The sequence below is a fragment of the Dasypus novemcinctus genome, chromosome 16 (genome assembly GCF_030445035.2).
Source record: "Dasypus novemcinctus isolate mDasNov1 chromosome 16, mDasNov1.1.hap2, whole genome shotgun sequence".
NCBI classification, from domain to species: Eukaryota; Metazoa; Chordata; class Mammalia; order Cingulata; family Dasypodidae; genus Dasypus; species Dasypus novemcinctus.
In genome coordinates this window covers 68,820,897-68,845,529 of record NC_080688.1, presented here as the reverse complement: position 1 = coordinate 68,845,529, position 24,633 = coordinate 68,820,897, and the positions used below count along the sequence as shown (strand labels likewise).

Below are 24,633 nucleotides of genomic sequence, written 5' to 3'. Positions count from 1 at the left end.
TGGGCCAGCTACAAACGGGTCTAAGAGGCCCGGGGTTTGAACCGCAGACCTCCCATGTGGTAGACGGACGCCCTAACCACTAGGCCAAGTCTGCCGCCTGACAGCATGTTAAAATTGCTATTTCCTAGACCCTCCCTACCCATCCAGGGACTTTGATTCAGGAAATATAAGGTGGAAATTGGAAAGTAGCATTTTAAAATCCCCACAGTTCATTCTGATGCAGCTGCACTTTGAGAAATGAAAAGTGATATTAAGGGTTACAGAGACATCACCTACAATTCTCAGAACAACCATACAAGAGTGACATTATCATCTTATCATCCCTGTTTTAAAGAGAAAGAACCATGTTTAGTGAGATTAAATACTCTGCCCAAGATTCCACTCCTATGTAACACTGTAGCTTTTTTTAAATACAATTTTTATTTTGGAGCATTTTAAGATTTACAGAAAAATTGTGAAGATAATAAAGAAAGTTTCTATGTTCTCTATACCCAGTTTCTCCTATTATTAGCAACTAATATTAAAATGGCATTTGCTAAAATTAATGAATCAATATTGATGAATTATTAGCTAAAATACATTGTTTTTCCAGATTTCCATGGTTTTTACCTAATGTCTTTTTTTCTGTTCTAGGTTCCCACGTTATGGCTAGTTGTCATGTCTCATTAGGTTTCTCTTGGCTGTGACAGTTTTCCAAACTGTCCTTGTTTCTGATGATCTTGAAAATTTTTGCAGAGTACTAGTCAGTTATTTGGTGGAATGTCCCTTAGTTGAGATATTCCTGATGTTTTTCTCATGGTTAGACTAGGATTATTAATTTGGAGGAGGAAGACCACAGAGCTAAAGTGCTGTTCTCATCACACAATATCAAGGGTACATACAATCAACATGACCTTTCACTGTTGACGCTGACCTTGACCACCTGGCTAAGATGTTTGCAAGAATCCTACAGAATAGAGTTACTCTTTGCTCTCCCACCTTCCATACTGTTCTCCTTGGACAGAAGTCCCTATATACAGCCCACACTTATATGATGGGGAGTTTTGCTTCACCTTTTTAGAGAAGAATATCTATATAAATTAATTGGAATGCTTCTGCATGGAACATTTGCCTATTTTCCCTGAATTCTTTACTTATTCAATCACATATATATCGGCATGAGTTTTAGGATATTTGTTTCATACTTTGAGTTATAATCCAATACTATTTTATTTTATTTCTGAAACTGTTCTGCCTTTGACTCTTTCAATGGGTTCCTACATGTCCTATTGACCTACCCCTCTTTGCAGGTTTTTGTTTTTTTAAGTACTCCCTTACTTTTTGGCACTACAGGATGTTCCAAGCTCATCTTGCATAATTCCTATCCCAGTCCTAGAATCAGCCATTATGTCAATGAGCTCTGGTTCCTTTGGGATGGAGAATGATATCAGAAACCAAGATATGGGTGCTAGGTGGCATTTTTAATTCCATGCACTTTTGGGGGACAAAAAGAGGAATGCTTCTGCTTTTTGAAAGTATCCAATATACTAGTGATTCCCTGGATTAAGTCAGAAGATTTAGGTTTTTCTTCCAGTTCCTTCCAGAACTTCTGTGGACTTTAAACAAATAACTGGCCACCAGTCCTCATAATGTCATTATTTAAACATATGAGATGAATTAACTATTCTACCCACTTGATAAAGGCATTGAAGGATCAAATTAGATAATGGCTGTGTAAGACATTTGACAATATAAAAGTATCAGACAGTCAAAAATTATCATCACCATCCTCATCATCATCATGATTAAGAATTTTCATAACTATATGACTGAGCATTCGGGGAGAAAGGTTAAAGGGAGAGCCATGTGAGCTTCAAAGCCTGGGCTGGGCGACCTGCCCTTTGGCTACAAAATGTACAGAGACTCTTTAATTGACCAGCCACCACCCTTTAAGCATTAGTAATAAAGAGTTTTGGCATCCTGAATCAAAATTGTCTATACATTTTGAAACCATGCTGAAAGGAAAAAGATGGAAGCATTAATTTCCATTCTTAGATTTGTCACTGAGAGCTTCAGTTAATACCTCTGGGGCCCTATTTCTTCATCAGTAAAATGAGAGGGTCTGATGAAACAACTCCTGAGCTCCTTTCCTGCTTGGCTAATGATTTGGAATACAAGTTTTGTCTTTTCATTCTGGTGCCTCCCTTATCTCCACTCTTGTCTTGGCTTCCAGTGACTTCTAGAAACATAACATTTTAATACTTTGATGGCATCATTCTAATTCTTTGACCACTCAGGCATGGTACTCCTAAGGAAAACGCAGAGTCTATCCCTGGGATTATTATGTAGGAAGTAATTATTCACCTATTTCAGCTTTCCCATATTCATAAATGTGAGTTAATAAATGTCTTTAATGCCTCAGTAAAAGGACTTAAGGAGATAGAAATTTCTTTAGACTTCAACACATTTGCATTTTAGTATTTGCAGGATTTCCTTGATTTTAAATTTCTCACAGACACTCTGGAATGATGCCAAGCCAAAGAAAAACCAAGCCAAAAAAAAAAAAAGTGAAAGAGAGAGAGGAAAGAGGAGCATAAACTCTTCAAATGCTGAGTAATTCTGAAATTAAAATATTCTTAACTGAATATTGCATGGCTCCTGCACAAGAGTAAACTGCCAATTCTATGCAAACCTGAGAATACTCATTATATTGAAATTAGTTAATTAATGACCATTTATCAAATAATTCATATGCATCTACCACTGTTCTAGGCACAAGGGAACACAAAATAAAAAATGTTAGATATGACTTCAATAAATGTTATCCTGCCATCTCCATAAGATGTCCTGATGTTGAAAATGAGTTGCTTCTGACTGTGTTATAGTCAAAATATAAAATAACACTCGTTTTGAATGTCAAGTATGACTTTAACACAGGTTTAGAGGGTATGCCTCAGTGACTCAGATATTATGGCTAAGGTACAGGTTATTTCTAAACCTTTAATCATGCAACCATCTTCTCCAAACTGTTGGAACTGGGCCCATTTAGTAGATCTTGATGCTGTCCCCCAGTTTTTCCCTCACTGGGACATCAGTGTGTTGTGTAAATGCCACTGCCCTGCTGAAAATCCTTCAGGATTCTGCTCTCCCCCAACCCATGCTCATTGCAGATACCTTATTTAGGGTGAACAACCATCCTTTGTCCCGTTTTAGCACTGAAGTCCCACTTCCCAGGAAACCCCCAGTCCTAGGCAAACAGGGGCAATGGATGGGTCACACTCTAAATGTTCTAGCATCAAGGGCCAAAACAGTGGTGCTCTCCAATACTTTTCTGTGTGCCACCTTTCAGCCTAGGATTTGTTCTTCCCCATTCCCAAACTCGTATCCCCCAAACTGGTAAAATTATCTTTCCTCACCTATAGTATAGTATATGCATTTTTCCCTGAGAGAAAATCTCACCCTTCCATAAATTTTTGTGGGTGGGGAACAAAGCAGAAGCCTTATATAACATTTCACAAAAGCCCTACTGATTTTCTACCAAGACCAGAAAAGACCCTACAATTCATGAGCTAAGCAGAAATTTCTCTCACTGGGAAGAACATTAGTGATTTTCATTCAGATAGATTCAAAAGCTGCACTGCCAGGTTCTCTTCTTATAGACCCCTCTTTGGAGAAGGCCAGTTAAAGCTCCTCTCTACCAGGAAGTCAGAGGGAAAGCTTCAAAACCCTTGACTGAGCTCTCTCCCTGAAAGGTTTACTCTTCTTCAAACACCTCAATTAGGCTTTCTCCCCTCCAGCTCCACTACAGAAGCACAGGCAAGTGAGCACTTGTCCTATTTGAGACCCCGAAGACAATTCACAATCAAAAGGCAAGGTTGAGCCTAGGGTCTCATTCTGAGCCTGTGTCAGCTTTCAGCAACAGACTGGAGAGGCAGAGGAGACCCAGGGGCCCCCTGTCTCTTTCAAGTGGCTTTTTTTTTCGCCCTGGTCTGAGGATTTTTAAAGAGGGAAGGAAAGATTATGGAATGAAAACCCACAGACCCTTTTAAAATGTCATCTTACTCTGAGGATTGATGAATAAAGAAGGGAAAAGGTAGATGGCACACCCAAAGGGCATTTTCCAGGTTTAATTCTCAAGGCAAATGAAACATGTCATGGTCTCCAAGAAAGATATTCACCAATAAACCACAAATCAAAAGACTCTGATGTTAGCATAGTTTGCAATTGCAAGAACAGCCTCTGAAGTCAAAGCCCTCCAAAGAGGCTTCAAGCTAACCAAGGCATTCATAACATGGCATTTCCCCATGGACTAAATGACTACTTGTAATTATGAAGTGATTTTGCAAAGATCACTTCCCTTCAGTGGGCTTTCAGTCCCCTACTCAGTGCTTTCCACTCACCTGGGTTCTAATTCAGGAGATCTGGGGTGTGGCCTGAATTCCTGCATTTCTAACAAACTTCCAGGTGATGTGGATGCTGCTGGGCCATGGACCACACTTTGAATAGCAAGATCCTAGAACTGTGGTTCTCAAACTTGGCTGTACACTGGAATCACTTGCAGAGGTTTAAAACCTACTTGTACCTGGGACCCATCAGAGAGATTCTAATTTAATTGGTAAGCAGCACAGCCTGGAACTGATAAACACAGTCAAGGTAGAGCCACCCTTCTTGAGAGAAGACCTTCAGGACAAATGAGGCCTAGTACTACACATGAACTAGCAAGCACTCACTTCCAGATGGTCATGCTGAATTGCTGCTGGGATTCATTGGGCCCGTAGGAGATGATATGGTTAACCAGGGACGAGCTAATGGAGGGAGGGAGTTTGGAGGGGGAATCTAGGGGGTGAGTTTGGAACCCATGGGAGAGGTGCTACAGTGCCAAGTTTGATCAGTATTATCCTGTGTCAGGTCTGGCTGAATTGGACCTATTAGCCTCTAAAGCCAGCAAAATCACAGACCAGGTCTATCAAACCATGATATGTTTGATTTTGAAATTGCTATTGGAATTTGTCTCATTTTATTCATAAGTCTTTAAAATCCAGGACAAGAAAAATGCAATTGAAAAGGGTTTTAGTGTGGCCTACTTTTGCCTGTGAAATTTCCTATTCGTAAGACTATTCAAGGATAAATATAGTCTGTCCTAAGATAATATTAATGATTGCTAGCATTTATGGAAAACTTTGAAGGTGACATTGGAGTATTTTGTAAGTTTCCCTTATGTGTTACAACAACCATTGTAGTGATTTTTATCTCCAATTTAGAGTTGCTTAGCAGAAGTTGATTTTGTCTCACCTTACAGATAGGGATTGGAAGTCCAGTGAGGTTAAGTACTTTAATTGAGGCCCCTTGGTTCTCCCCGCTAAACTGTGCCACCTCTGTCATGCTCAGAGAACCCAAGGCTGTGCAGTGGACTCCTCTACAACATCCAGCAGGGGACAGTAAATGGACCGGGTGGCATAGCAAGGCTACAGCTCAATGACTTCTCAATGAGCTGTACCTTAAAGCTAAAAGAGCAGTCATCCATAATGTGAAGCTAGAATAGAGAGAACATGTTTAGCAAAAGAGCATATTGTGAAAAGTATCTGCAAACTTTACTAAAACAATTTCAGGTTCATCAAAACGATCAGGCCCATGTTTGTAAAAGGGGTCACAGGAAGAAATGTCCTTATGCCAATCCTAATTCTACAGAAAAAGCAATGCTTTGTTTCCCATTTCCAAAGCTGAAATAGCCTGTTAACACATGCAGCTTAATAATCATTTGCATTTTTCTAGCTCTTTACACTTTTCAAAGTCCTTTTAGTGCAGTTACATTAGTTATGTCCACATAGCCCCAAAATGTATTTCCAAGGCAGATAGGATGAAAAAGTTCATAGATTCCCATATGACAGATAAGAAAATCAGGGACTGGTTGCTTATCTAATTTGCTTTAAGTAGTAAATGATTGTGCTGAGATTAGAAACAGATCTTTGCAATCATTTCATTTCAATTCTGCTTAGTTTCCTTGACTGCGTAAGCGAATTACATGCAGTGGGTTGGCTTAACCAGTAAGATTTTATTCATTTACAGTTTGAAGTTACGAGAATTTCAAAACTGAGGCTTCAGTAAAGTGATGTTTTCTTCCTGAAACTGGGATACTAGGGCTACGCTGTGAGCAAACCTTGGTCCTTGGCTCCACTGCCACATGGAAATGCACATGGTGGCTTCTCCTGGCCTCTCCTTCTCTTCTGGGTTCCACTGATGTTCAGATTCGGGCTGCTTCCTCTGTGGCTTTCTCTTTTTCTGTCTGCTTATAAAGGATTCCAGTAGCAGAATTAAAGCTCACCCTGGATGGGCTGTGCTACACCTTAACTGAAGTAACCCCATTAAAAGGTTGTACTTACAATGGGTTCACAGCCACAGGAATGGAGTAAGCTTAAGAACATGTCTTTCTGTAATACATAGTTCCAAACCACCACAAATTTACTCAACAAATGTTTGCAGAATAAATATTTATGAGTAGCTACTCTCTGTTAAAGATTATCCTAAGGTCTTCTCTAGCCTCAGCTCACCCACTAAGTTTAATTCTCCTCATTCTGGACACACTGATTTTTTTAAAAAAATTCACTATGCTTCTTCCCACCACAGGGCCCTTGCACTCAATTAACTTACTGAGAATTTTCTCCCCTGTCTTTCCAAAAACCATCCCTACTTACCTTTACGAAGTCATTCCTCAGATGTCAACTCAACCACAACCTTCTTTGAAAACCTCCTTTGGTCTGTTTTCTGGCTTTCTCCCCGAAAATATTTTCTTTACTTTGAATTATGGGTTTATTAACATATTTATTTGATAGCACTTCTATCCCACTAGACTCTAAGTTCTATTACCACCTTAGCACATTGCTTGACACCCACTCAGTAAACTCTAGAACAAAGGGTTAAGGAAGTCTGAGGGTGTGCTTCCAGCAACGGGCAGCCAGATCTGCCAGGGAAAGTTGTGAGATTCTCATTCCTATTTATAACTTGATTTAAACATGATTGACAACTGTTCACATCCATTTGAAGGTTTTATTTTTGTCCAATCAATCTAAGGACACAACGGTGAGTGAGTTGGCTCTATCAGCCCATCTAGCTAATTTTAATATATTGATGATATGATGCATAAACAATGCTGTTGATGTTTTTCAGAATCTGTACTAACTTGTGCTTATTTTTTCATGAGTACTTTGTTCTGCCATATATTCTATTTGGCTATGTGTATGCCTATTGCCTTCACTAAATGATAAGCATGCAGATAACTAAATCTTTCATTTACCTTCTTATAAATTTACATTTATCTTCTTATAAATTTATTTGTTGTAAATGCTCAATAACTATTACTTTGAACCACATACTTGATCTCATTTGATCCTTACAAAACTTCAATGATTTTTTGGGGGCATTAATATCGATACCTGAAAAATGAGAAGACAAGTTTTGAGAGAGGCAAAATTTGTATCACAATTGTACAATAACTTAAAGATGTTGCTAAATCCATACTTTGCAATACATGACTTCGGAGCACTGACTTAGAAGAGCACATTAAATTTGTGGCCCTTGATTACCAGGAAAATATAAACAAACTAAAGGGAGTTCAGGTAACAAAAATAAACATAATTAAGCTTCTGGAAGGGTGTGAGGAAAGATTAAATGAACTAAATATTTATAGTCTGGTGAAGAAAAGTCTAAGGGGAAGGCAAGAATGATTTATGATTAGAATTATCTTACACACTTCAGCACTGAAGAGGCAGAATTTCACTGAGATAGAGCAACAGGGACCAGGAGCTAGATGATGGGGGCAATGGGAAGGACATTTAGAAAAGCATGATATAAGATGAATTGTAAAGAAATTTTGAACAGCAAGAACTGAGATGCTGCTGAAAAGTGTCCCAAGGGTAACAGTCAACAAACCATCCCTGGAGATGTCTCAAAGCAGAGAGAGAATTTAACCAGAAATTGTCCTGCAGGGAACAGCTCTGCCCAGGCATTAGACATGAAAGGAAGAGCACTGCAAATCCTCTCTCTAATTTATATTCTTTTAGGATCCCATGAGGCTGAGAAAAGATGTGAGGAACAATGGAATGAGGACTCCGGGTGCTGGGGTTCGCTTAGATGTCTCAGCCTTGACTCACACTTCTAATGAGTCGGCACAGAAAGCAAAACACTAAGAAACCCCTGCTAGCATTTCAGATGCTTAATTTTATCCTAGAGCCTTCATTAGTCTGTCCCATAGGAGTAGGTGAAACAATTATGAACCTAGGCAAAAATTAGGAGGGTGCGTGTGCATGTGTACAAGCACAAGTGTTTGAAACCTACAATACACAGATGCTATAAAGGTAATAATTGTATTTTAACAAATTGGGAAAAATACCCAAGTTCAAATGGTCAGATTATGATTTTTATCTCAGAACATCATTATAATTGTGATTTGGCCATCATTTAGACACATCCCTAGTCAAGGGATTTATCATATGCTTTAAATTAAGCCTGGCACCCAGCATCCTGCTTCCTTGCAAGTTATTCATTTCATAAACACAGTAGCAGGATAAGACAGGATTCTGGCAAGTCAGGGATTGTTCTGGGTAATCATTAATCTTCTTACAGTGGCTAAGGATCTCTTTCCCAGCTCAAAACCAGCTACATTTCAGAAAGGTGCTTAATAAAGACTCTGCTAAAGTAAATATGATACAGTACCAGGAAATAACTCCATAAAAGTAAGACTATTGGTAACATCTATGTCTAAAAGCCAAAAGTTTCTTCGTAGGAGAAACGGAATCATAGAATTATCTTGCTGAAATAAAAAGTGCCCAATAAATCCATGGGGAAAAATTCTCCATCTTGTTAGCAATCAGGGAAATGCAAATTAAAACCACAAATAGATACTAATTCTTATCTACCAAATTAGGACTAATTAAGCATATGACAATATCAAGTGTTGGTGGAAATGTGGAGTAATGGAAACCCTCATACACTCCAGTGGGAGTTTCAATAAATGTGACTGCTTTGGGAAAACTTGTCTTTACCTCCTAAAAGGCAAGATGCCCTTTCTATGACTCAGCTCCTAGATACGCACTCCAGAGATATGGTTGCAAATTTGTACTGGAAGACATGAATAAGAATATTCATAATGTCATAAAGTTGAGTTCCCAAAGGCCCACCAAGAGTTGATTAGATAAAGTGTGGTTAATTAGTATCACGGAATGTTACACAGCAGAGAAAATGATTGAAACACAGCACTACACATCCATATAGATGAACCTCAAATACTTAATATTTAGCAAAGATGCAAGTCAGAGAAGAATACTTCTATCATATTTATCCTATAACAGTCAAGTGTTGGTAAAACTAACCAACATGTTTAAATAGCATTTGTCAGCAAAACTGAAAAGACAGGCAAGATTGCTTATGGGTACATGGGCATTAGTTTCATAATTATTGTTATCAGCATCATTATTATTTATACCAAACAATTTATATGTAAAGTTCACAATTTAAATAATTGATATGATGTTAAAACTGGAAATATAACTGCGAGTTACCTAGTCTGACACCCTCATTTAACAAGAAAAATATGTTGGAAGATGGAAGATTGAGAGAGGGATCACTTCTATCCCAGAAAAAAAAGTAGCTAGAGAATGGGCAGAAACTGTCTAGAGGCTGCTCTAGGGCTCAGGACACCAGGGGAAGTCAAGATACCATCTAGAAAAGAGAGGGGCAAAAGAAAGGAGTCTCAGCTGCAAAAGCAGACTCTCACACCTAGGTAGCAAATAGCAGTGTGTGGACTGCAGTGGCTGCAGACTGAGGAGGTTGCAGGAGTCCTCTTCCCCAAGAAAGGGGAGAGGAAGGGGCACAGCCTACATCAAACTCAGATTTTGGCCAGCGAACTTGGTCTGCTGCATTGGAGGTGTCCACATTTCCAGGCCAGGTGGGGTCATGACATTGTTTGCACCGAGAGCTGGCAGGGACACTAAAGAAAATTTTCCTTCTAAAACACCCTTCCTACTGCCCCAGGCCGGTTGCTGAGGAGGCAGAGGGAGGGATGGTATGGCCAGCCAAGGATGGAGAAGAACCTCTGAGAAAGTTTGTTTGTGAGGATTGGCGAGCCCTGAGGACATTGTTTCTGTACAACCCACCCAAGGAGTTACACTAAATGAATTGCCACCGCCCCCCCCCCCCAGCACCTGGGGTCTGTTCTGAGAGTTACGTCAAAGATGACTATCTGCTGGCCAGACCAAAAAAGTTCACAATTAAGGAAAAATAAATAAATAAGTAAATAAATAAATAGGCAAGCAGGTGCCTTTACTGCCGCTCTCCCCAAAGCCCTTGGAAAGGGGCCTGAACCTCATTGCTGGGTTCTTAGCTCTGAATTGAGCAGTTAAATAGGGGAAATCCTAAATATCTACAACAAGTTGAACCATGAGTCAAAGAACAGTAGTAACACACAGCTGCTTAACAATAAATTCCTGGGTGAGAGAGAGAAACTGAACATCAGAGTAAACTCAGTGTTAAAACCAGATAACTAGACATCAGCAAAAAATTACAAGCCATACAAGGAGAAATGAAGATATGATTTAGGCAAAGCAATGAATCAAAGCTCCTGATGAGACACAGGATTTGAAACAGCTAATCAATGAGGTCCATACAAATCTGCTAAATCAAATCATGGAGTTGGAGGATAATATGACTAAAGAAATAAAAGACATTAAGAAGCATGGGGTGAGCATAAAGAAAATTTGAAACCTCTGATAGAAAAATAACAGAGCTTATGAGAATGAAGTACACAAAAAGTGAGATTAAAAACACAATAAAGGCACTCAAAAGCAGATTTGAAATCATGAAAGAAAGAATCAGCTATGTAGAGGAAAGAAAAACTGAAATTGAAGACAGAGAAGAACAGAGAGAAAAGAATGGGAAAAAAAATGAGCAGGGGCTCAGGGAGTTGAATCATATAATGAAGTGCACCATTATATGTGTTATGGGAGTTCCAGAAGGAGATGAGATGGGAAAAGGGGCAGAAAGAGTATTTGAAGAAATAATGGCTGAAAATTTCCCATTATATACAAAGGACATCTAATACAACTTAGCATGGATTTCTTTTCAGAAACCATGGAAGCAAGAAGGCAGTTATGATATATTTAAGGTACAGAAAGAGAAAAACTGCCAGCAAAGAATTTTTGACCTGGAAAAACTGTCCTTCAAATATGGCAGAGAGCTTAAAATACTCACAAATGAACACAAACTAAGAGTTTATAAACAAAAATCCAGCTATGCAGGTAACAAAGGGGGTTCTGCAGTCAGAAAGAAAAAGAGAAGAGAGAGAGAGGCTTGGAGGAGAGTGTAGAAGTGAAGAGTATCAGAAAGTGTAAATAAAGAGGTAAAAAGATGGACAAAAATAAGATATGACATATGAAAGCCAAAGGATAAAACGGTTGAAATAAGTAGTTCCTTTACAGTAATAAAATTGAATGTTAATGGATTAAACTCCCCAATCAAAAACCATAGGCTGTCAGAATGTATAAGAAAACATAAGCCATGTATATGCTCTCTGCAGGAGACTTACCTTAGATGCAAGGATGAATAGACTGAAAGTGAAAGACTGGAAAAAATTATTTCATGCAAAAAGTAACCAAAAGAGAGCAAGGGTAGCTATACTGGTGTCGGACAAAATAGATTTTAAATGCAAAAAGCCAAATATTAATAAGAGTGACAATGCACCAGGAAGGAGTAACAGTCATAAATATCTATGTGCCCAACAAGGGTGACCCAAATTATATGAGGCAAACTCTGGAAAAGTTGAAAGGAGAAATAGATGTCCCTACAATAGTTGCGACTTCGATACACCACTTACATCAATAGATAGAACAACTAGACAGAAGATTAGCAAAGAACAGAGAACTTGAAAAAATGCTAAATGAGCTGGACTTGACAGATATATACAGGACACTGTATTCCGAATCAGTGGGTTATACATTCTTCTCAAGTGTTCATGGTTCTTACTCCAGGACAGATGAGATGATGGGCCACAACATAGCTCTCAAATTTAAGAAGAATGAAATTATACAAAGCACCTTAACCGATAACCGATAATGATGGAATGAAGCTTGGAATCAATAATAGGTGGAAAAGGGGAAATTTTGCAAATATATGGATACTAAACAACACATGCCTAATCAATCAGTGGGTCAAGGAAGAAATTGCAAGAGAAATTAGTAGATATCTTGAAATGAATCAAATTGAAAACACATGTTATCAAAATTTATGCAATGCAGTGAAGGCAGTGGTGATAGGGAAATTTATAACCCTCTATGCCTATATTAAAAAAGCAGAAAGAGGTAAAATCAAAGATCTAACTGAACAACTGGAGAAACTAGAAAAAGAATAGCAAAAAATCCCAAAGCAAACAAAAAGAAAGAAAGAATAAAGATTAGAGCAGAAATAAATGAAAATAAGAACAAAAAAAAAGAGAAATTTAACAAAACCAAAAGTTGGTTCTTTGAGAAAATCAATAAAAGCTACAAACCCTTAGCAATACTAACAAAGAAAAAAAGGGAGAAAATGCAAATATATAAAATCAGGAAGGGGGGATATTATGACTAACCGCACAGAAAGAAAAAGGATCATAAGAGGATACTATGAGAAACTGAATGCCAACAAGTTAGACTACCTAGACAAAATGGAAAAATTCCTAAATGTGCACAAACAACCTAAATTGACTCTACAAAAAATACAGGAACTCAACAAACCAATCACAAGAAAAGAGATTGAATTAGTCATCAAAAATCATCCATCAAAGGAAAGTTCAGGATCAGATGATTTCACAGGTAAATTTTACCAACCATTTCAAAAAGAATTAATACCAATTCTGTTTAAACTCTTCCAAAAAATTGCAAAGGAGGGAAAATTACCAAACACATTTTATGATGCCAACATCACCCTAATGCCAAAGACAGATAAAGATACTACAAGAAAATTACAGACCAATCTTTCTAATGAATGTAGATGCAAAATTCTCAACAACATACTAGCAAATCAAATCCAACATCATATAAAAACACTTATATATCATGATCAAGTGGGATTTATTCCCACTTTATGCAAGGGTGGTTCAACATAAGAAAATCAATGAATGCAATATACTACATTAACAAATAGAAGGGAAAAAAACACACATGCTCATCACAATTGAAACAGAAAAGGCATTTGACAAAATCCAGCATCCTTTCTTGATAAAAACACTTCAAAAGAAAGGTATAGAAATAATGTTTCTCAATATAATAAAGGGCATATATGAAAATCCCATAGCCAGCATCATACTCAATGGGGAGAGTTTTAAAGTCTTCCCTCTAAGATCAGGAACAAGACAAGGATGCCCACTGTCACCACTGTTATTCAATACTGTACTAGAAGTTTTAGCTAGAGCAATTAGGCAAGAAAAAAAAAAAGGAATCCAAATTGGAAAAGAGAAAGTAAAACTCTCACTATTCACAGATGACATGATCCTATATTTAGAAAATTCTGAAATATCTACAACAAAGCTATTAGATGAGGGCAGGGAGAGGGAAAAAGAGGTGTGATATGTGGGCATTTTCAGGACTTGGAGTTGTACTGAATGATATTGCAGGGACAGATGCAGGACCTTATATATCCAGCCATAACCCAATGAATGGACGGGGAGAGAGTGTAAACTTCAATGTAATCCTAGCTGTGTAGCAGTGTTCAAAAATGTATTCATCAAATGCAATGAATATGCCACACTGATGAAAGAGGTTGTTGATGTGGGAGGAGTGGGGGTTGGGGTGTGGGGGTATATGGGAACTTCTTATATTTTTTAATGTGATATTTTGTATGATCTATATATCTTTAGAAAAAAATATAATAAAAAAATTTAAAAAGCTATTAGAGCTAATAAATGAGTTCAGCAAAGTAACAGGATACAAGATCAACAAGCAAAAATCAGTAGCATTTCTATACACTAATAATGAGCAAGCTGAGGAGGAAATCAAGGAAAAATTCCATTTACAATAGCAATAAAATAGAATCTAGGAATTAACAAGGGATGTAAATAATCTGTATTCAGAAATCTATGAAACATTGCTAAAAGAAATAAAAGAAGATGTAAACAAATGGAAGGACATTTTGTGTTCATGGATTGGAAGACTAACCATCGAGAAGATATCAATTCTACCCAAATTGATTTATACATTCAGTGCAATACCAATCAGTATTCCAACACCCTACTTTACAGAAATAGAAAAGTCAATTCCCAAATTTATTTGGAAGAGAAAGGGGTCCCAAAGAGCCAAAAGCATCCTAAAAAAAGAAGAACAAAATTGGAGGACTCACACTTCCTGAACTTTAAGTGTATTATAAAGCTATATTGGTCAAAACAGTATGGTGAAAAACAAACAAACAAAACAGTACGGTATTGGCATAAAGACAGACTCATTGATCAATGGAATAGAATTGAGAATTCAGAAACAGACCCTCACTTCTATGGTCAACTGATTTCAGATAAGCCTACCAAGCCTACTTTTCTGGGACAGAACAGTCTCTTCAACAAATAGTGCTGGAAAATGGAATAATGGAATATCCACAACCAAAAGAATGAAAGAGGACCCGTACCTCACTCACTACACAAGAAGCAACTCAAGACAGAGCAAAGACTTAAACGTAAAAGCCAAGACCATAAAACTCTTAGAAGAGAACACAGGTAAACATCTACAAGATCTTGAGTAGGTGGGGATCTCATAAACCTTAATATCCAAAGCATGAACAACAAAAGAAAAAATAGAAAAATTGGACCTCCTCAAAATTAAACACTTCTACTCCTCAAAGGACTTTGTGAGGAGGGAAAAAATGCAGCCTATCAATGGGAGAAAATATTTGGAATGCACACAACCAACAAGGACCTAATTATCAATAATATATAAACAGATCCTACAACTCAACAATAAAAAGACAAATGACCTGATTTAAAATTGGGTAAAAGACCTTAACAGACATTCTTCTAAAGAAGACATACAAATCACAAAACAACAACAACAAGAACAACAAAAACAACAAAACACATGAAAAAAATGTTCAATATCACTGGCTATTTAGGGAAATGCAAATCAAAGGTACAATGATATGTCATTTCACACCTACTAGAATGGCCACTATTAACAAATAGAAAACTACCAATGTTGGAAAGGATACGCAGAGATAGGAATACTTATCCACTGTTGTTGGGAATGCAGAAGAGTATAGCCACTACAGAAGTCTGTTTGGCGGTTCCTAAAGAACTTAGATAAATATCTACCATGTGACATGGCAATACTACCACTAGGTATACTAGAACAGAGAAGTGACACAAAGAGGCATCCGCACACTGAAATTCATAGCAACATAATTCACAATTGCCAAAAGAGGAAAAAACCCAGGTTTTCATCAACTGATGAATGAATAAACAAACTGTGGTGTCTATACTTACAATGGAATATTATTTACTTGTAAGAAGAAATGAAGTCATGAGGCATATGAAAATGTGGATGAAATTGGAGTGAGTAAAGCAAACCAGGTACAAAAGGACAAATACTGTATAATATCACTATTGTGAACTAAATATAATGAGCAAACTCATGGAGTAAATAGCTAGACTATAAACCATCAGAGAAAAGAATCTGGTTAGAGAAGGGAAAGCTAAGGTTTAATCTCCACAGAATTGCTAACAAAAAAAAAAAGTTGTTTGTAAATGTAAATGAAAAGAAATGTTGAAAGATTATCATAAGATTTGCAATTAGTAGAACTAACATATGGGTATGATAGTGATTTGTTTTTCATTTGCTTTTCTTTTTCTTTTTGGAGTAATGAAAATGCTCTAATACCAACTGAAGTGATGACGGTGCAACTCAGTGATTATACTAAATGCGACTGATTGTATACTAGGTTTATGAAGAAATAATAAAATAATAATAATATGGTGGTTTGGGGGAAAAATACACCAAAGGTAAGATACAGACTATAGTTAGTAGTAATACTTTGATGATGCTCTTTCATAATTCATTGCAAATGTTTCACAATAATGCAAGGTATTTGTGGTGGGACAACATATGAGAACCATGTATGATGTTATGCATATTTGTTTTGCAAGTTCACAAATTTACTATATACTTATTGTTTATATATGTTCCTGTATGAATGAATTTTAAAATGAAAAAAGAAAAAAAATATTGTACAAAGAACAAATGGCATCCAAATTAATATTAGAGTTCAGAAGTGTTACAAACCCATTAGTTATATTCTTGTGGCTTACTATTCCCTCTTGTGGGGACTCAGGTCCTGATTTAGAATCTATTCTCTTATTTTTGACACTATCCTAATAAACTCAGCTGCCTATATCTTAGAAAATTAAAAGCTGAAAAGAAAAAGACTGCTTTCAGGAGGTCTGAGAACAAGGGAGAGTGTTAGGAGAACCACAGGAATTAGATAATATGAATTTTATAAATCAAGAATAAAATTCTTAAAAATTAAAAGTAGCAGACCATGACCATTTGATGCAGAAATAAACAGCCCTATATGATATCTTCAGAAATCACCCTTATAATATTGCAAAATATAATAACTAAATCATAGTGATGTCTTGGATCTATTAAGGGGAGCTGAAAAGATATCCTATATCCTTCCTTTAAAAGGCAGTTAAGAAAGCACAGAAAATATTTTTCAAAGACTCTGAAAAATTAGTAAAATATAAAAAGGTTGGTGCTTAACTTAGAAACTTTAGTTTTCAAGAAAATTCACTTGAGTTATTAGCATTTATAATAACGATTTAGCTTCTTTTTTCTCTTATAAAAACATAAAAGCAGGTTTAAGAATATTTTATAGTCCAGAATAACATTATATTTGTAAGCTCTCTCATCAGGTCACAAACACTAACAAGTTGGTATTTTAAGTAAACATCATACGACCCAGTTAATTCAGCAGATCATTTCTGTCTTAGATACTCACAAGTGTAGTCTTCTGGCAAGAACCAAGCTTTAAAGTAAGAGCAAAGTACGAGAAAAAAATCTCCAAATTGTAATAAATACCCCTTGTTATATTCCATCATAATAATCACAAGTGGTATTAATGGCCTTTCTACTTGGAACCTGTGAAATGACTGAGCCAGCAAGTAGTTACCGGATTTGGATTCATGAAATTAAGTTAAAGTGCATCACAAAAGCAAGAAGTAGGTTATAGGCACTGGTCTAATAGAATTTGTCAAAGAGAAACTTTTCCACCCAAATCAGGCCAGAAAAATATCCTTAAACTATGATCAATAAATGTGGAATGATTTGTGTGATTCCTAACTGAACTTCCCCCAAGAAATGAAAACTCAGAATAAGTGAGTGTTTCCAACTATTCATAATATGCAATGTGTATTGTTATTACCATGGGCAAATTACTGTCAATAGTAAAAACGAAGGCATATTCAATCATAGGCATTATTATGTATTTATAAATTGTACCATTGGACAGAGTTCAGGCTTCCCTAAACTATGAAGGAAAACACTTTTATCTAACATTTTAGCAAAGGGTCTTTGCTTTTTAACCTCAGGCTAAAATCTGTCAAAGAATTTTAAAGCTACATAGTAATTTGTATCATTAATCAGCTAACTCGCATTTCTGTGTGTTAGTTAGTCCAGTGCTAAATCAGAGAAATATAAAATAAGGAAAACACTCTAATGTAGAAGAAAGCAAAAGCATGATATTAAATTGGGTGCAATTTACCTGAGTGCTATAATTATAAAGGTGCATAATAATTTGCATTTTATTTTTGCTAACACCTGCTTGGCGTATGTAATATAATTTTATCTTGCCCATATTGTTGTTGTTGACCTATGGGGGAAATAATCTGATTGCTCATTCTTTCTTACTGAGAAACTTAACATTCAATTTACTTAAGGTCTTGTTTTGAAGGAACATATCCTAAATGCATCAGATTGATTCCATGATACTGACACTAAAATACCAGGGAAGAAATGCTTAGATGTTTGAAAAGTAATAACCACAAAGCAAATTAAAGTCCTATTAATCCAACCTGGTAACCCCTTTATAAAAAGAATAAAGTGCCAAGGTCTGCAAGGCTGTCAAATATTGGCCGAGAAGTCACAAGTTGTAGCAGTATCCCTTAACTGTCCTCAGAGTGCAGCTCAACACTCCACTGAAAGAAACATTCATGAACATTTTACACATGTATTTTTAAGGCAAATTTCCATGACCTTGCAAAGTATAATACAGCATGTTCAACACAGTGCCTGTGCATCAGAGCTGACGCTTCACAGTGAGAACAGCTCTCCCGGGCTTCATCAGGGGAGGCAGCGCTGATGCCAGACAGCTTAGAGATGAGAGCTGCCATTCTGTAGGGCCAAGCTAAAGAGAAGCGAGCAGTCTACCAGCAGCCTGCAAAACAATTCACCTGGCATTGGATTGATACTGAATTCAGTGTTTTTCAGCCATGAATTAGTGAGATTCCAGGCTATGATTCATTAAAGGAAAACTGTGTGACAACTCATGAATCTCTTAAATCTTCCTCTGGAGCATCATAGTAAAGAAACTGGGGAGCTGGAAAAATAGAAAACTCCACATTTACATTTATGAACTGTCAATGTATATACTATTTACCACTCTACTTTAGGGACTGCACTGTTTTCTCAGAACCAAGTGACTTTTTATCTGTAGTTAATCAGGTAAACCTCAGCGGGGTTATGCCATTACTCATTTTACTCAGGCACATCTAACACTTCCTGAAATTTACATATAGAGTTCATCTAAGAGATTATCATCTGAAATAGATTATTCCACGAAAAATTTATCATTTAAGTTGGTAGCTGTGTAACAAATAGCAAAACAAAGCAGTGTGTACTATACTTGGTGCAAGTTTCTGATGGTGATTCAGGCCTTATCTATGGAAAGTGGTGACAACTGTAGCCCCACTCTCTGTGCAAGAAGAGATCACTAACTAATGAAATCACAATGGTTTCCAGCAGTGTCCTTATGCATAAAGATACACCTGAAAATCTTTCATTTTGGGGAAGTCGCATGGTGAATGGAATTCCCATCTTCATTGTGTATGTGTGTGTGTGTTTTAATTTAAGAAAATGGAGTGAAACAATTGCAGTCTTTTCTGATAGAGTGAGTGTGTCTGGTAGAAGCATGAAGAAGTTTTGTTTGCAAAGTACAGGATGAAAAATTCTCTAAAGAAATAGTAAAAATATTCACTTTAAAATGTAATTTTAGGGCTCAGGACTCTATGAAAAGGAATACTCCATTCAGAAAGTTCGGCACTGCCTTAAACAGGGGTAGCACCTAAGGATAACAAGAGTTCAGGCTGGGAACCCAAGACTAAAGTTCCATCTCATGCCCAAAGGACTGTGCTCAAACTAGATGATCCCACTTTGTGAGGCAGAAAACATTCCAGGAGCATATCACCTGCTTTTGAAGGATCCCAGACTACTGGATGCTTGAAACAGAGAAGGTAAGCCAGAGAGGGAGAAGCATTTCCTCTCACAAAAGATGCTTTTGAGGTTACCTGGGTACTAGGATTCCCTTAAAAGATACAGTATCATCCCTTTCCTCTCTAGAAACAGTAAAAATATCTCTCAACCCTCCAAAGCTTACATCCCCGCCTTGCTACAAGCTTCCATTGGCTTAGAAAAAGGACACTATGGCTTGCAAGTAACCCGTATTCCAGGAGAAACTTCCGGCAAGGCGTTATTCAGGAATTTAAGTAGAATTAAAGCTCTTCCTCTTCAGTGAAAACAATAAGGAAGTTGGCTGAGAGGTTAATTTACCAGAGAATAAAGTGTAAGTCATACACACAGAAAAGTTATAAATCTCTCTGCAGAAAAATGCCTATCAGCTGCTCAAGCCAGGGCAGCTTTTAAGAGCATTAAAGCAAAGTCTAATATATTCAGATAGAACACATGTGGTAGCCGTTTCATATGCTTCATAACTCAGAGGGCAACTGCTGCTGTGTGGGAAATGGATACTGTGACAGATCGCTGGTGATTTATACTGCACCACTCAGAGGAGTGGGCAGCCAGGCTGCCCAGGCACCTCAAGTCCTGATGTACCGGACTCAACAGCTAATTCAGATGGGGGCATCTGATCTACTTTGGTTGGGGGGATGAAAAAGTGGAGGAGAAGAGATACAGCAAGCCTCATGTCCATGCTGGGAGTTCATGAATCCTCGTAGATTTTTTTTCCCCAATACAATGCCACCGAAACGTATATGAAGAATTAATGTGTAAACCTCCTATTTCATTAATAAACACTAATGACTAAACTCAAAATTTTCACTTCAGTAGAGATTCTGGGACCCAACTTGGTGCCTCTGCCTGTGGCTCATGTCAAATGTGTAAGATCTGGGCATCTTTCAAAAGCCCCGTCCTTACCCCCCAGCATCAAGTTCTCACTGACACTTTCTGGGATTTCCTTTGTTATGTCATAATAATATGTTACAAATCGGCGGCAGCTTCAGACTTATCTAAGAAGTGAGAAAGGATGCAGCAGTATTGTGTTAGCCTCCATAATCCTTTGTTACCAATCAACAGCCTTCAAAACCCCCTGCTGAATGGGAATTTCACCTCCAGTAAACTAGGTGCTTGGCCTTATTAAGGGCACCTCCTACTGGTCCTTTCACAGAGTGAATTATACTTTCTTCATCATCAGTACCCTGCTGGGTTCCTGAAGACGGGAAATAGTTACTAAGCGGAAGAAGAGAAACTCAGATTAATGAGCAAAGCTCTGAGTGATTCGAATGAGCAGTATCTTAGAAGTGCACTGTCCACTTTCCGGGGACCTAGGCAAACTGCATCATAATTTATTTGCAACTAATAGAAGTGAATTTCAAAGTGTAGCAAAGTACAAGGATGTAGATCCTCAAACCTAAAGATTCATTCTGGCACATCCCTTGTATATGAATATTTTTGTCAGCCTCTTCAAACACAGACACGTCTATGGAGGAAATTAAAATAAAGCAGTAATATGTGGCCTTAACTCTCTAGGCAAGACAGTGAAAGGAGTGGGAAGGGATATTTAATTAATTTAGATGCCAAAAGAACATAAAAATCCATCTCTAGTTATCTAACTCTACCCTTTGCCAAAAAAAAAAAAAATCTGTCAGTTGGGAAATGTTTTTTAAGAACATTTTAACGTAAATCGAGGAAACACCTTGTCCATTTTTGCCCACCTCGCCTAATGCAATATTTTCAGCCAATGCCGTCCACGCTCAGTCCCCTACTCTACTCGGGCACACTTTGCACCCAGCGAGGGCTGTCCTCTCTGAACTCTCCCCTGGACGATGGTTTCCCCGACTGCCGGGACAGAGCGCGAGTCAATCTTCTGTGGCGAAGGAGGGATCCTCCGCGCCGCAGCGTCTAGCGTCCGCGGGCCACGAAGAGGGAATTTTAAAAAGACACCTACCTATGCATTACTGCGGGGACGGCCCCCCGCCCACGCGGGAGTAATCGCGGAGGACAAAGCTCCGGGAGAGAGGAGCCGGGAGAGAAGGGGACCGGCCCGGGAGGGAGCAAGGGCGGTTGGTCCACGGCTGCGGGTACGCGCACATCACGAGCGCGAGCGCGCATGAGCGCGCGCGCGCACACACATACACACACACACAACCACACACACACAACTCTTGCCGGCTTGCGCGCTCGCTCGCTAAACGTTCAGGCTCTGGCCAAAGCGGAGGGAGGGCTGGGGAGGGTAACGACGCTCAGGTTCCTGCTGGGCCGTGGGCGCGCCCGCTTCGGGGCGCCGCCGGCTGCCCGGCTGCTGGGATCCCTCGCCACCGCGAGAGGCGCCTTCTCCGCGGCGTTCGCAACCCTGCGCGCTGCAGCACTGGGCACCGGCGAGAAGCCCCGAGCTCCGGGCTCCTGGGAGGCCCGGGCTTGGCCGCGATTTACAGTCAATTTCTCGTTCCTTTCCCCAGCGCGGGTTGGGGCGCTGCCACCCAACGCCCGGCCCCGGCCGACCGCGGCTTTTACATCTGGGAAAAGGTCCTCTCCGAAGAGATTGGAAGGCTCTGCCGGCTGCCCTCACCCTCTTTCCTCCAGGCCCGCTCCCTCTACCCCAGTTTTTGTCAACACTTCTGGCGGGGGCCAGCACAACCACTGGGCGCTATAATCATCCATTTTCGGTCTTTAAAAAAAAAATGTGTTTCTTTTTAATGCTTTGGCCGTTGACGCCCCCAGCTCCTTATTCAGAGACTGCAGGAGCCCTGGGTATCCCCCAGTTCTCTCTTTCTCCAGCTCTAGCACGATCGGATCCCCCAACCAGTTTTGCCATTTTTAATTAGAAACTGCGTGTGCCAAGTGCCGGAGCCAGGGGGCCGATTCCCGGGAATATCAATCATTTGGAGTTTGGCGGTGTCCTGGATGTGTGTGGAGCCTTATCTTGACACCCTGCGTTCACCGTTAAAAAATAAAATACACCGTACTCCTCCCAGCAAGTCTGCACCCCTTTGGGCACCACGGCCCCCCTCCGAAGTACCAAAACACCTTAGCAGTTCTCTTTCCGGATTCTCCATCAGCAAGTCCAAAATTCCAAACAGCGAGGCGCAGACGTGCACACACAAACGACCAGCCCCACCATCTACATTCCGCACCGACTTCCTCAAAGCCACCTCCGTGTCCTCCCCCTGTCCCCATTGCCCCAACCCCCTCCACCCCCCACGCATCCTAGGTTTCCAAAGCCTCAAGGATCCAACCCAGTTCCTTTCAAAGATACCATCAGCACCTGCAACCTCTCTAACCCAGCCCGCGAGGTCTCCAAAGATGCGAGAAGCACCAAATTAAAAAAGAGAGCAGAGGCGCCCCACTCCCCCTCCACCAACAGCCTCCGCCCCCAGAAATTTTGTATAAAAGTGTTCTGTCTTTCATCATCCGTGAGGGAATGGGGGGCAGAGCGAGCGCCGAAAATGTTGCTAATTCTCCCCGCATCCCGATTCTACTATTAGCCAAATGAGAGGAGAAGAGAAAAGGAAAGGGGGCTATGGAGAGGGCGGGGGGCGACGAGAAGAAAGCAAAGAACCTCTTACCGGTGACTTGAAGCGGCGCGCTGAGCAGGGAAGCCCCGAAGAGTACAAAAGCCAGCTTGGGTACCCAAACACATCCAAGACTATTCTCCATATTTCAGCCAACACCTTCGGGTCCGGGGGTCCTGGGCCGCGGCGGCACTCACACACATGCACTCACACACGCATGCAAACATGCACACACACGCGCCGAGCCCTTTCGGCTTCCTCCTCCTCCTCCTCCTCCTCCTCCTCCTCCTCCTCCTCCTCCTCCTCTTCCTCCTCCTCCTCCTCGTCCTCTTCCTCCACCTCTTTCTCCACCTCCCCCTGCGCCTCTTCTGCCTCCGAAGGCTTTCTCTTCGTCCACTGACAGAATCAGCAGCAAAAGGAGACAGCAAAAAGTTCCATTCGGTCCAAGAGATCCCGAGCCCCGGTAAAACCTTGGAAAACTAACTCAAGGGAACAGAGGGAGCAAGAGGAGGAAAGACAGGTCTCCGCGGGGCTTGCGAGTCATCAATAAATAGAATATCCAGGAGGGACCAAGAGAAGACGGACAGCGATCCTGGGGCTGGGCTGGGCATTAAAAGATTGAGGTTGGTGCCATGTCCTCGGCTGGGTAAAGTTGAAGAGAAAAACCCGCGCAAGAGCTGGTGATGCTGTTGGTTTTCCCTGCAAGAAGCGAGACCGCCGGGGGAGGCAAGGCTGGGGCGCTGCGGGGTGGAGCGCTCTCACTTGTTACTGGGGTGTCCGCCAGCGGTGTATTATCTAGGAGTTGGAGCCGTACTATCCTTTGATCCGGAGAAGTGGAGGGCTGGAAGGGAAAATGTGGAGACCGGAGGGACACGAACTGGATCAGGCAAAGATTCCTCGGGAAAGGGGGTGGGGGCAGAGCGGTGAAGGCAACCGGGAGAGAAAAGAGCGGTCGGAGGAGGCTTCCAGCAGCTGCATTCGCCTGGTCTACATATCAATGAGCTGGGATGCCCTCTGTGGGCAAAGCGTGGGAAGTCAGTTTTCTCAATGGAGCCAGCGAATATCGTGAGCGGCCGGAGGTTTTGCAGCTATCATTTTGGAAATTATTTTTTATTTGACTGCAAAACTTAGGCAGATGTTTGAACAGGGTTCGATGGCCAGGGCAGTTACTTCCTTCTCTGTCCTCATGATTATTTTAAAAAAGAATGTTTCATGGAGATAGAATCACCCTATCTAACTTCTTTCTAGGGCAGGTGGGAAACTGAGACCCAGAAACAACATCCATCCAATGGCACAGCACTGTTTACTGACGTATCAGTTAAGGTCCTCTTATTGTAGGCTCTCTTATTTCTTCCTGTTCTCTCTCCTACAGACATGAGTCAACAATTTTTGAGACTTTACCATGTTCCAGTTACCCCGCTAGCTCCCAGGAAGTATAATTATGAGGTTTAATAAGACTCACTCTCTATGCTCCAGGGGTTTGTGATCTGTTAGGAGAGAAGCATAAATCTGTCATTATGAAATATGATACATACAATGGTTCATAGGATGAGGAGATGCTCTGGGCATCCTCGGACATGAAGTAAGTGGACACACAAAGCAGGAAATTCCAGAAGGGTGCACAGTGAACC

General features: G+C 39.9%; 1 protein-coding gene across 6 annotated transcripts in view; it reads right to left on the bottom strand.

Annotated features, from left to right (window-relative positions):
* Positions 1-23,993, bottom strand: part of DCC (DCC netrin 1 receptor) — a 1,130,593-nt gene extending 1,106,600 nt beyond the window's left edge. For 3 of the 6 annotated variants that reach the window (XM_058277743.2, XM_058277744.2, XM_058277745.2), the window contains exon 1: positions 23,057-23,901. In XM_058277743.2, coding sequence (XP_058133726.1) covers positions 23,057-23,147 — 91 coding nt within the window. In that variant the 5' untranslated portion in view covers positions 23,148-23,901. Of the gene's footprint in view, positions 1-23,056 lie in introns of all 6 variants that reach the window. The other 3 variants (XM_058277747.2, XM_058277749.2, XM_058277746.1) reach the window with 2 other exon arrangements.
* Between the last annotated feature and the right edge of the window lie 640 nt (positions 23,994-24,633).